General features: G+C 54.5%; 1 protein-coding gene across 10 annotated transcripts in view; it reads right to left on the bottom strand.

The window, feature by feature from the left end:
* Positions 1-13,343, bottom strand: part of PACSIN2 (protein kinase C and casein kinase substrate in neurons 2) — a 134,917-nt gene that overhangs the window by 15,098 nt on the left and 106,476 nt on the right. For 9 of the 10 annotated variants that reach the window (XM_032346042.1, XM_032346043.1, XM_032346033.1 and 6 more), the window contains 3 exons: positions 5,473-5,629; positions 3,305-3,540; positions 1,820-1,975 (listed from right to left, as the gene is read on the bottom strand). In XM_032346042.1, the coding sequence (XP_032201933.1) occupies positions 1,820-1,975; positions 3,305-3,540; positions 5,473-5,629 (549 nt within the window). Of the gene's footprint in view, positions 1-1,819; positions 1,976-3,304; positions 3,541-5,472; positions 5,630-11,310; positions 11,335-13,343 lie in introns of those variants that run through there. The other variant, XM_032346041.1, reaches the window with a different exon arrangement.

Genomic DNA, 13,343 nt, shown 5'->3' with positions numbered 1-13,343 from the left:
GCTGGTTTTTAGAAACTGCGTCAGGAAGGGGGGTGAGGGATGGGGTTGCCCTCCTGTCCGGGCCAGCTCTCTGGCTACAAGGACCATCATGCCCCGAGGTCACTGGCCGGACCACAGAGTCAGAAGGGAAACCTCTACAAAGTGGCCTGACATCCAGCCTTACGTCTGACCTTGGACCCCAGATCAAGCTGGTGGACTCTGTTTTGAGTGACCGTGAAACACGAAAGGTCTGTGTCTACCTCCCTCCCCCCACACCCAGGAAGCAAAGATGCCACGTCTCTCCTCCAGGCACCGCCCTGGACACCTGGCAAAGGTAATCCTCAGCAGCCCCAGCCTTCTGCGCCTTGAGCCCGGGTGCCCTCCCCTTTCAGCATGTAGCCCAGACTCCTCACCTGGCCCCTCGGTGGAGGCAGCCGGCGGCTCCGAACCCCACCCTCCTGGCCCAGAGCCGGTGCGGGGAGTGGGGGCTGTGCCTCAACGGACTCTGCTGCTTGCTCTGAGCGATGAACTCTTCGGCAGATGACTTTCCCCACAACCGCCCTTCGTCACTGTGCCAGTGACGGAGCGGCGACAGAGGGTACAGGTCCTCCCCCACTCACACTACCAGGCGGCACAAGATTGAGCCTCTCTGGACTTAGTTGTCCCCGTCACACAACAGAGATGCCACCTCCTAACTCTCTGGGCTCGGGGGGGGTGTGAACAGAGCAGCTCGGCGTTCCTGTTTCCCTTCTCGGCCTCACACCCTGTTCCCGGGATGCAGGCCTTCTCAGCTTGGCTGCCTCTTTCTCTCCAAATGCCGGTGGCATCTCCTCCCTCAGCATGGCTGCAGGAGGGAGGCTGAGAGCAGCGGCCCCCAGCCCCACACCCCTCCCCACACAGCAGAGGCGGCGGCCTGGGCCTGCCTCCTGTCAGCTCTCACTCCCTGGGAACTGGAAATTCTACGACTCTGTCTAGTGTCTGCACTCCGTGCCTCGGGCCTTCCAGGCAGGATCACTACCTGCATCCATGGAGCCCAACGGCTTCCACCATCTTCCCACGGGCTCGCTCTAATCCATGGCAGCACGGAACCTCCCCACCGCCCAGAAGGGGGAGAGGGGCATCCGGGTACTGCACTGGGCCTGCCGCCCATGGCGACCATTCAGGTCTCTCGGCTGAGCGCCCACAGCCTCCACCCACACCTCTCTGAGGCCTCCACTGCCGGGGCTGCTGGGGAAACCTGCCTGTTACCCACGCCCCACCAAGCTCCCCTGGCCACAGAGTGCTGGGCCTCCTGGGCACTCTACCACCCCTTCAGGGGACTCCCTCTATTCACCACCAGGGCAATCCATCTAAGCTATGCTCCTCCTCCAAACCTCTGCCCTGTCTGGGCTCTGGAACCTTCTTTCAGTGGCTTCTTGTTAGCAGTGTCCTAAGCTCCTTACTTCACTTGCCTCACAAGACTGCTGGCGATTCGGTCATCACGACCCACTGTGCCAGCCCACATGTCAGCTCCCCGCTGCTGAGCCCACACCTCCTTGTCCTGCACAGGCCACTTCCTGCCACTTCTCCCGCAGCTGCCTGGCCACCCCGCCACCCTTCCCTGAGCAGAGGCTTCGTCCGCTCCCCAGCTTGCCCGGCCCTCAGTTCTGCCCCTGTCCTGAGGAGGGTGCAGGGGGCTGTGGTAAGGTGAGGTGCCCATCGCAGAAGGGCGAGGGGATGAGCAGGTCTCACTGGCATGCCACCTCCCCACCCATCAAGCGGCGACGAAGGCTCACCGTGGCCAGAGAGGCGGCCAGGCGAGGCATGTGCATTCGACATGGGGAAAGACGTGCCCGTTTACCTTCAGAACGTCTTGCTTGCACTTTTCTACTTTGTCTTGCAACTTCTTAAGCTGCTCGGGATTGAGGGACGGGTCTGCTTTGCTGTTGGTTTCTCGTGATGTGGCCAACTTCTCCTCTTTGCACGCCGCGTGGTAGGCCTTCTTTGCTGCTTCTACCTACAGTGAGAAAGAGTTCCTGAGTGTCACGTGTCTGCAAGTTCAAAATCCCGACCAGGGGTTTCAGACTCTGCTGGCCCCCCCAGAGGAGGTGGGGAGCAGGCACAAAGCTGTACGTGCCGTGTGGTTACAATGGAGTTACAGGGAGGAGCTCGTCCAACAGACACGCCGGAGCGCCTGCTTCGGCCCGGGCGCTGTTCCAGGCACTAGGGGCGCGGCACCGAAGACGCTGGCTTTCGGGGAGCTCTCTGTCTGGCCAGGGAGGCAGCTACAAAGCTAGCTGAAGAGCAGAGTGAACAAGAGGGTGAGGAGCGCCAAGGAGAAGAGGAAACAGGGAAGAGAGGTGGGGCGCCGTGCTAGGGCGGGGCGGGTCAAGTGCATCCGGAGCAGCTGGAGAGCGCCAGCCAAGATGACACAGAGCAAGAAAGTGTAGGAGGTGCGGCTATCTGCGGGAAGGGCAGGCCAGGCAGCTGGAACAGCACATGTGAAGAACGTTCCAAAATTCCAGAGCTATCAGGAGGGATAGAGCTGGGAGGCAGAATTATAGGCCACCGGCTCCACGGCTATCTCACACGGGGAGAACACGACACACACGCGTGTGCGCACACAGCAGCCGTATCTGTATTTCACACATGCTTCCTTCCTTGAGCCAAAGTCACGGGGCTCATTCTAGAGAGAAAAGATGAGTTTTGTACCCATAGTCTCATGAGGGGGTGAGGGCAGTTGTTAGAAATGAGGCCACGGACAAGAAGCAAGAGAAAAGAGACGTGGCAAAAGCCAAGACACGGAAAAAAGAAGGAAAGCCTGTCATTACAACTCAAAGACGGAGGTCTGTTCTGGGTGATTCTGAGGAGGAGGTATCTGAGGGGGAGGAAGGTGGGGCAGCTCCTGAGAAAAGCCAGAGAGTGGGGGCATGAGGAAGCAGCAAGTCGGCCCCCGAGGAATGGGGCTGGGCAGGGTGGTGGGGTGGCGGGGAGGGGTGCACTTGTGGGCCGGGGCGCGTGTAGGAGAGCCTCCAGCTAGCCAAGGCTGGAGGAGACTCCGTGGCTTTGGTTGCTACTTTTAGAAAAACCTGTAACGGTATTATTTGCAAATTTCAAAGAAAAACATATATAAAAGAAAGACAAATTTTAAATTAACCCTTTCTACTACCCCAAAGGCACTTTCATGTGTTGAGCTCGGGTTAATACTAGCTACGATGGGCTACTTGGCCCGCGGGGTGGCCTCATCTCTACCACTGTTAGCATCCTGGGCCAAAAGCACTCAGAGGGTCTAGCCACGAAGCACAGAGTCAGGCTGGGCAGGGAGCAGCCCGCAGGAGGGAGGCACCTCTTTCAGCTTCTTGGCCCAGGGCTTTTGCGCCTTCCGAAAGCCATCCTCGGCTTCTTTGGTCTCCTTGAAGCCTCCCATCATCTGCTTGTGAAAGGCCTCCTTCTGCCAGTTCTTGATCTTCTCGAAGTCCTCGTTCATCAAAGAGGCCTTCACCTCCAAGTGCAGCTCGCTCACCTTCTCCGCCTCGGACATGACCGCTGTCCAGGCTTTCTCCAGCGTCCCATACTGGGGCCCTGGCACAAGAGAGAAGCTGGTGGTTACTGGGCACCGGGGCTCCCAGACAGGCCCTGATGGGGATCCTGTCCGTTAACCTCTCTAGGCGGGGAGGACTGGATTCTGGGCCAGCAGCCTGGCTGCGGGGACCGGGAGGTTTCCTTTTGGTTTTCTCAGGTAGTTTGCGCTCAGTGGCTGTTCCTTTTTCAGTCTGGGATGAAGAAAGAATAAGGAACTGAAGCTGGACCCACTCCGCCATTCTTCTGTTACGACAATTCGGGAATTACACACATTTCCTTTTTTAAAAGTCACTAAGCTTTTTAAAAACTTGTTTCTGCATCTTGGAAGTTTGATTTTGCTCAAGGCTGGCTGGAGAAGGAGGGGCCTCTGAAGTGGGCTGAGCTCTCCCCGCTCAGGTGCTCTGGCAGCCCACCTCCCCCTGCCCCGCGGAGGACTCCTCGGCTCCTCTCCCATTCACCCCCCCAGGGAAACAGAGCCTGGCTCAGAGCAGAGCGCAAGAGCTGCCTGTCAGACGGGACTGTCTCCTCTGCAGAATGGAAACTCTGTCTTGGGGAGAGGAAGGAGAGTTGGAGGCAGGAACCTGCTCTGGCCAGATGGAAATCTCTAGACAGTGGTCACCGCAAACACTATGCTCAGGAAGGAAGCTCCAGATCTGGCCTGTCATTTTGTTGAGGCGTGGGGTGGAAGGGCAGAGAGAGACGGAGGAAGAGGCCATGAGAGCATCTGAGGATGAAAACGGGAAGACCCAGGTCCTGCCCTCCAGGCTCCCCCAGGGGACAGTCACTGTTCGAGCTGGGGAATGACACAGAGAGGCATTGGGGGAGACAACGGTGGAAGGTGAGCCCTTCTGAACTTCGAGTTCCCTGTGTCTATAAAATGAGCAGCTCCCTCTCCTGCCTTGGTCTGCAACACAGTGGCGGGATCCACAAGGTAAGGGGGCACAGGTGTTCTGTGAACCTCAAGTTCTGAATAAATGCAAGGGACCGAGCTGGCAGCTGGGTCCTAACAGGTAGAAATCAAACAGCAACAGTTATGGCTTACTGAAGGAGCTGGCCCTCCCCTGGCTACTTCTCACCTGTGCGTGGCCACCTCACTCCCTGACACCTACCCTGAACCAAGGCACCGTGGCAGGCCCCACGGATGACTTGTTTCAGCAACAGGAGAAAGATGAGCAGCCGGTCCAGACCCAGCTACAGCTGCCTGGGGCCCTGCCCCTCTACGACCGTTCAGCCAGACGGTTCCCCATCTTCCCAGGTGAGCCATCATGGTGGAAGGGCCTGGTCCACGGCACACCCTGAGAAAGTCCCACTATCCGGCTTCTGTCTCAGAAAACCCCATAATCCATCAAGCTCCTGGCCTACTGCTCGGAAGTGCGTTCTGAGCACAATCTAGACCCACAGCAGCACTCTGTTACTAAGCTCCAGAATCTTCTGAGTGTTTTGCTAAGGAGGGAGTGGGGACGAAACCTGTACCACACAACACCTCTAGTTATCCCTGTCATGATTTAGAATGAGAAAGCCTGCTGGGTGTCACCATCTATCCTTACCTGATGGGCTACACAGCCCGGCTTACAGATAAACCACTCTCCGTGTTGGAACCCACGGTGTGGAACAGCAAGGCCTCTGATGTGACAACCACTTTACTCAAAACTGGGTCCTGAAGGAGCTGTTCTGAGTTAGACCGGGAAGGGTAGTAGCATGCCCCACGGGTGACAAGGGCTGCCACGAGAGACCCTGGAGCTGTCTGCAGAGGGGCCCCATGCCACAGAGGAGGAGAAAGAAAGCCCGCAGCCTGTGCTGCTGGATGACGGCACCCTGCCACTCCCCTATGTGACTCACAGCCCCCAGAGCTATAGACGCAGCCCTGCCCTGATCCTGTGAGGTCTGCGCAGAGCTCCTGGGCAGAGATATTCCGGGTGGCAGCCTCCCTACCTTTCTCCACGAGCTGCCGCCAGCGCCGCGCCCACTCTGTGAGCTGCTGTGCGTAGGCCTTCTCTATGCGCGCCCGCTCGTGCAGGCAGTTCATGAGGTCGCTGCACAGGCGGTGGCCATCGTCAATCCGCTTCACGGTCCGCTTGTAGTTCCCGACCTAGGAGACAGAACCACACCGTGAGGCTGGGGGCCCCTCCTGGGAGTGAGGCAGCCTGACCCTCACGGCTGTACAGAGCCTCCATGCTAGCTGGGCTCCTGCGTGTTCATCCCCTCTCCCACTCAAAAGGCGTCCTGTTAGATGACAAGCTCTCCATTTTTATCACAAGCAGCAACACTAAGATTTGGAGCTTCTTAATAACCATATGGCCAGTGTCCACGCTCTGACCCGTGGGTCAGGGAAGGAGACAGACAAGCCCAGGAAGGGCTGTGATAGAGGGAAGTGAGGGGCCGAGGGTGCCCAGAGGGCATCGCGTGCAAACTGAGGCGCAGGGACAGCGCCCCAGAATAAGTGAGGTCTCACTAGAGAGATTTAAGAAAAAAAAAAAGAATTCAGTAACTCAGATTAAAATGATTATTTGCCAGAGAGCGAGCGAGCACATGCACATACAAGCAGGGGGAACAGCAGGCAGAAGGAGACGCAGGCTCCCTGCAAAGCAGCCCAAAGCGGGACCCAGGACCCTGGGATCATGACCTGAGCAAAAGGCAGCCACTTAACCAACTGAGCCACCCAGTCGTTCCTAAAATGATCTTACAATTAATATTACAGAATTGGCGAAAGGTCTTTTGGTCACCATCGGTGTAAACAGGTTTCAGGTGCCTTCCGCTTTAAAGAATTTTATTTATTTATTTCATAGACAGATCACAAGTAGGCAGAGAGGCAGGCAGAGAGAGAGAGGGGGAAGCAGGCTCCCCGCTGAGCAGAGAGCCCGATTTGGGGCTCGATCCCAGGACCCTGGGATCATGACCTGAGCTAAAGGCAGAGGCTTTAACCCACTGAACCACCCAGGCACCCCTGCCTTCCGCATTAATGGCATCCTGCACTAGATTATTATTACTTCCCGATTAGAGCAATAAATGCTATTTCCCACTAAGGAGTACCCAGTGCGTGCCAGGCACCACAGCCGGTGTCTTACACCTCCAAATATTGCCCTGCCTTAATGAGTAGGACTAACTGTCCCCATCTTAAGAGAACAGCAGCAAGGCCTGGAGAACGACATGGTTCCCCGGACCTCGAGCAGCAGGGGCTGGGCTGCCGCTGAGGGCAGGTTCGCATGGTTCCAGGGAGGACAGTGTGTTTACCTGCTCTGCCAAGGGTCATGGTGAGTTCTGACTGCTTTCTCTCAAGTGTGAAAAGAGAAACTAGCTCATCTATCAAATACATAAAGAATAATTAACAAAACATTAGTGGCTACTTTGGGGTGGGAATCAAAAGGGTTCAATATGTTTCATTCTTTCCGCAGTCAGTGCGGCAGGAGAGCCCGACTGCGCTGGAGCACTGGAGGAAAAGTGGCAGGAAAATGATCGGTTCTATTTCAACCTTTTCTTCCCCTGTCTTCAAAAATCTTCAACAACACTGATCAGTTTTACTATTTGTAAAGCTCTCTGCCCGGGTGATCACTCTCCTATTTCATCTCTGGACTCAGTCGGAAAACTCCTGGAGAACAGGTTCGAGAAGGGCCGGTCTACTCTCCCCAGGGCAGGCTGCGGAAACCAACGGCACAGCCTGCTAACTCCAACTTTTGAACACTGCAAACTACCTGTTTATCCCATCCCGAGCTGAGTTAACCACATGAAGGGGGTGGTGGGGAAGACTTTGCAGAGGGACAGAACACAGGGGCCCCGCAAGGAGACAGGCAGTGGGGGAGAAGGGGCTCTGGTCCCTTCAGGAAGGGCTGTCCCTGAGGCCAGAGAGAGCCCTGCTCCCCTGGGAACAGCGAGGACCCCCAGAAGCGAAGTGGCCCCGGGCGGTGGTCTCCAGCAGGCAGGCCGAATAGCCCTGCGAGTCCATGTCAGTCGTCGTCCTGGCGAGGGCGTGGCCAGGCTGTGCTCCTCACCGACACAGACCCTCCACTCTATCCTTCGGCAGCCCCTTTCTTGGCAAGGCAAAAGCAAGCGTTTCCCCCCGCCCATTTTTATTTATTTATTTTTCAGAGAGGCAGCACGAGTCGGGGAGGGGGACAGAGGGAGAGGGAGAGAGGCTCTCAAGCAGACACCCCACTGAGCATGGACACTGACAACATGGGACTCAATCTCACCACACTGAGATCATGACCTGGGCTGAAATCAAAGTCGGTGGCTTAACCAACTGAGCGCCCCAGAGGCCCCCAAAAGCAAACATTTCACAACCAGCTGGAAGTGACACCCCGAGCTCACTTTCCTTAAAATAGGGCCTTGCTGTTACTTTGAAATTTACAGCAGGATGAAAACAAGTAACCAACAAAACAAAACCCTGCTGCTGCGCTGGCGGCAAGAAGGGCTAAGCTCATCACAGCTTGACTGAGACGTAACAGTCGACAGGAAACCATGAGGCAGAGCTGACTTTCAGCTCACGGTCACCAACAATCTCCACACTGGTAATCATGATCACAATAGGCTGGCTCTCCAGAAACCGGCCCACTTCTCTGCTTTTCAAAACCCTTGCAAAAAGATCTAGGGAAAAGAAAAAGGTTAACTCCTAAAAAGACACCTGTCCGCATGACCTTCGGCACGTACCTTCATTGCTGTTCATGTTTAAAGGACAATCCCTTAAAATCTGAGAAGCAACAAGGAATACAGGCAGGATGTTTCCAGAAGCATGAGTTTAGGTTTAAATGCTGCCACTGTGACCACTGAGGCCAAGGGGAGAAGGGAGTGCTCAAGACATTCCAGCATCGTCCGCCCTGCTGGGCTTTGCTGGGTGAAAAGGCTCCGTGCGTGTGCAGGCCGACCATCCCTTTAGTGCACACACAGGGACACACACCACTGTCTCACCTCCACAGTCTGCCCAGTGACAGAGCAGTGTGGCCTTCCCGCTGCCCTGGACAAGGCACCGGCAGTCGTCTTAACAGCAGAATGACTGACAGCTGTTTCTCTAAGCTGAAATATAATCTACATAGGTCACATTCACCCTTCACAGGGCTTTGCTAGGTGAGTGCGGATGAACGTGTGCTGTGGGTAACCATCACCGTATCCGGGGGCAGACACTTCCATCTGCCACCACGTTCCCCGCAACCCCCCCTGCCATCAGTCTCTGCCCCACGCAGCCCCACAAACGCTGATGATCTGTGTCCCTCATAGGGGCCAGCGGCAGGCCACCCCCAAACAGGCCGCTTTGGCATGAAGATTATTTTGAGTTAAAAAACAATCATACCCAGCAGATTCTGATTCTTTACCTCCCCTGCAGCTGCCTACAAAGAATCTAGATAGAGGACTTGCTCCAGGAAGAGAGCTGCCACCATAGAGAACTCCATTATACTCTGAACTAGGCTTGGGGGACAGGGCGGAATCCAGCAAGGCCTATCTGATCAACGTCCTCCGTGTCCCATTGTTTCTGAGCCGCAAACATTCACGTTTCCTAAACATTTACTCTTTTTCATCTTCCTGTGAATCACACTCCTTCCCTTTGAAGTCCCAGACCCCTACCCACTTCTCCCAAGTTCAGGATGGCGTATGTACCTCATTTTGCCTGTCTTTGGAATACGCCGTCTCTGTGCAGATTCCACACATATACAAATTAAATTATATTTTCTCCCGTTAATCTGTCTCATGTCAATCTGATTCTTAGTCCAGTTGGAAAGAGCTCTTCCGGCCCAGCACTGTTGACCAAGCTGTCCAGGGTACATGGATCGCACAGTATGTGGTCTGGCTTTTGAGACCAATCCGGTTATGGTCTATGTTACTGTCTATGTCCACAGTTTACTCCTTTTCATTGCTAAGAGGTACTCTATTGAATGCATATACCATCATTCGTTTGCCTTTTCACCTGCTGAAGAACACTGGGGTTGTTCCCAGCTTGGGGCAATTATGGGGGAAAAAAAAAAAAGCTGTAAACATTCACAGACAGGTCTTTGTACAGACGTAGGTCTTCATTTCTTTTGGGTAAATATTCAGGAGTGGAAGTGTTGTACAGTAAGTCTATGTCTAACTTTATAAGAAATCGACAAACTCATACCCCAAGCGGCTGGACATTCTGCACTCCTCACTGCACTGTACAAGGGTCCCAACGGGTTCGTGGTCTCACTAGCACTCGGTACCGCCAGGCTGGTTTGTTCAGTATTTTGCCACATTAGTATGCAGCAATTATATCCCTATGATTTTTTTTTTTAAGATTTTATTTATTTATTTGACAGAACAGAGATCACAAGTAAGCAGAGAGGCAGGCAGAGAGAGAGAGAGAGAGGAGGAAGCAGGCTCCCTGCAGAGCAAGAGCCCGATGTGGGGCTCCATCCCAGGACCCTGGGACCATGACCTGAATCAAAGGCAGAGGCTTCAACCCACTGAGCCACCCAGGTGCCCCTATCCCTGTGATTTTAATTTGCACTTTCCTAATGTCAAGCGATGCTGTGCGTCTTTTCTTGTTCCTGTCTGTCACCCATCTGTCTTCTGCGGTGGAGTGTGTTCTCTCTCTTTTTTTAAAAATACATTTTATAAACTGAGGTATGATGATGACTGGTTTGTTAAAACGCAAGGAGAGTTCATTTTCAAATATGGGACAAACGGATCGCGTGTTAAAGTGAGGACCTATATGGTTAGCTATTTCTGTTTTATCAGTTTTGTCATTTAAGTTTCTCTCTCTCTCTCTCTTTTTTTTTTTTTTTAAACACTAGTTTGTTCCGAGGTGGCCAAATGGCAAAGAACTTTATGTAGAATTTTAAAAATACATGAGATTTCTTCCAAACCTTATTATCAATTGATTTGTTCACAAAATGTCCATTTTAAAAGCCAGGTGTGAAGCTAGCTATGTTCCTAACTTCCTTGAAATTCAGGCTCACCTCCTCTGATACCAAGATACTAAAGACCTCAACACACAGACATCTGGGTGCAGGGCTGGGACACCCTCTTCTCCCTCGGGGACTGCTCAGCCAGAGGGAGGAGGAGGAGCTGGGGAAGGTGTACTGGAGGCAACAACCAAACTTAATTTTCAAGGAGAAGTAGCAAGCTGGCCAGGTTAAAGGTGAGGAGAGATAAAGGTCTCCAGCAAGAGAACAGTGTTGGTGAAAAGATGTACCAGCAACGGGACTCAGGTGTGCAATCAGGAGGCATGGAGCAGGGATCATGGGATGCGAGGGAATGACGAGTGACTTAAGACGGGGGCGGGGGGTGGTGTGTGGGGGTGTCAGATGCCGCTGGGGGTGGGAGCGCGTCAGATGGTGAGACATCTCAAGGGTCAGATGGTCATCCTGAAGGGTGCCATGTTCAGGGGCTGGTCGGGATCAGGAGGGTGAAGCTTCTGGAGGAAGGTGCGAGAATGGCCTCCTCAGCCTGGGGCCAAGGCAGTGGGGGGAGAGAGTGGGAAAGCTGGAAAAGGGACCGTTCTGTCCTCCAGGTGGCAGGTAGGAGCCAGACAGGGGGAGCAGGATCCCAGTCAGTGCCCAGGCACCTCAGGGGCTGTAGTCTTCGCAGACTGGGCTTGGGAAAGAGCAGAACCACCAAGATTCCAGAGCTCTCCAGAAGCCACTCTCCTGCCCCCACTTCCCCAGGGGGTGGGGTGGGATGGGGGATGGGGGGCACACTCCTCCCAACCCCCAAGCTCTGCTGTCCTCCCAAGAATCCGAATCACTCTATCTTCTCTCCAAAGACCCAATTCCCCAGCCAGGGGCTGAGGGCCCCCTAGCAGCCTGCCCTCCTCCAGGCTCCTACCTCTGCGTTTCTTTAAGTCTGGCCCCAGTCATTCCTCTGGATTTCCTCCACCCCAGGCACTGAGAATCCAGTGTGGGACACGCCTTGGATTTCCAGTCAGCGAGGAGGAGTCTGGGGCTAGAGTTGCAGCAATCCTTGTGCAGAAACATCTGCATAATCAGGAACCAAAAGAGAGACCGTGGCTTCTGTCTAAAACCCAGCAGGAGTATAATTACAGCTGCCCCTGCCCCAGGGACTGCTCAAACAGGTCGCACCAGTTCCTCCTTTATCCTCTACGTGTAAACACTCTGGAACCCCTTTCACAAGGACACGGGAGAATGCCTGCCTCTCTGACTTTGGGGACTACTTAGCTTGGCCGACTCCCTTCTGTGGAACACAGTGGCCAGAGGCAACAGGAAGGCTGGAGGCTCTGGAAGCTACTGAGTGAGACCTTTGGGGATCCCAGGTAGGTGACTCGGAAAGTGAACCTGCAGCTCCTGAGTCTCCCACCCATCAGCCCCCCAGTTTGTTCTTCCTTTTTAAAAGATTTTATTTATTTTGAAAGAGAGAGAAAGAGAGAGAGCATACACAAGCGAGGGGGAGGGGCAGAGAGAGACGGAGAAGCAGGCCCCCCCTAAAGCTGGAAGCACGAAGCAGAGCTCGATCCCAGGACCCCGGGATCATGACCTGAGCTGAAGGCAGGCTCAACCACTGAGCCACGCAGGCGCCCTGAGTCGGTCCTTTGTACTCTCCCCTCTGGTTGCTGACCGTCAGACTCATCACACAGACAGATCACCCGATTACAGCCGAAGTCCCCGAGTGAAACCAGTGGCCCACGTGAGAATGGAACCAGGCAGAGCTGCCCCAGAGCTCACAGTCCCCTCCCTGTGGCTTCTTCCTGCCTGCCCATGGCTCATTTCAACACCACCCACCATCCCAACGGACGCTGCCCCCTACCCCCCGGGACCCAAGTGAAGTTCTGGCTGTCTCCCTGCCGACTGGCAGCACAACAGAGTATAGGAGCAGCGGTCTGTGCCCGGAGCAGCCTGTCCTCCCTAGCCAGCCCCTGCATCCACGCCCCCAGACAGCCTCCCTTCGTGCTGTGTGGACCAGAGCCTGCGGGGAACAGGACATCAAGCCCAAATACCATCCAACTCTTTGCCCTAAGAAGGTGTGGACCTTCGGGGCGCCTGGTGGCTTAGTCGGTTAAGTGTCTTCCTTTCAGCTCAGGTCATGATCCCAGGATCCTGGGATCGAGCCCCACGTTGGGCTCTCCGCTCAGTGGGGAGTCTGCTTCTCCCTCTCCCTCTGCTCTTCTACCTGCTTGTGCTCGCTCTCATTCTCTCTCTCTCTCTCTCTCTCAAATAAATAATATGTTAAAAAAAGAAAAAAAGAAGGTGCGGACCTTCGCCTTCCTCAGCCACCACTCTTGCTCCACTGCCTTCCACTGGCTCCGCCACATGGCTGGCGCTCAACAGAAATTTAAGGGAGGACAAGAAAGTGACCAGAAGAAAACGTAGGTGACTGTCTGTGTCACTTAGGGCCAGGCAGGATCCTTAAAATTTCCAAAGTCAAAGCTCTACAAATACTTACATACACATGTGCTGTGTGTATAAATGAATTTTATTACATCAAATATTAAGGGTTTCTGTTCAGAAATCAACACCACGGACAAAACGAACAGACTACAAACACTACTTCCCAACCTGTTCTGTGTAAATGGACAAGAGGCTAAACTGGGATGCCCCAGGAGGTCCCATAGAGCCACATGAGAAAGTTGGGCCCTGAGGGAAGCTGGGCAAAGGCTATGATTAGGGCAACTTCAGAGAGAAGCAAAGTCTGAGGGGCTCACAGCAGTAGGGGGCTTCCCCTTGTGCGACTTGGGGGGATGCCATGATCACAAGGCTCTTCACTTCACTCCTGCAGTCTGGCAAACCCACGGTGGGACACGCCAAGTGTGGGGCAGAGGGGGCACACAGGACGCTCACTAGACACGCTGGTGGAAAACAGCCTGGAGCGGGCCCGCGAACAAGCAGGCAGTAATTAAGTCACGC

The sequence above is a fragment of the Mustela erminea genome, chromosome 6, assembly GCF_009829155.1.
Source record: "Mustela erminea isolate mMusErm1 chromosome 6, mMusErm1.Pri, whole genome shotgun sequence".
Classification (NCBI taxonomy): Eukaryota; Metazoa; Chordata; class Mammalia; order Carnivora; family Mustelidae; genus Mustela; species Mustela erminea.
The sequence above is the reverse complement of the archived record's forward strand: the minus strand, read 5'-3'. Positions and strand labels throughout refer to the sequence as shown.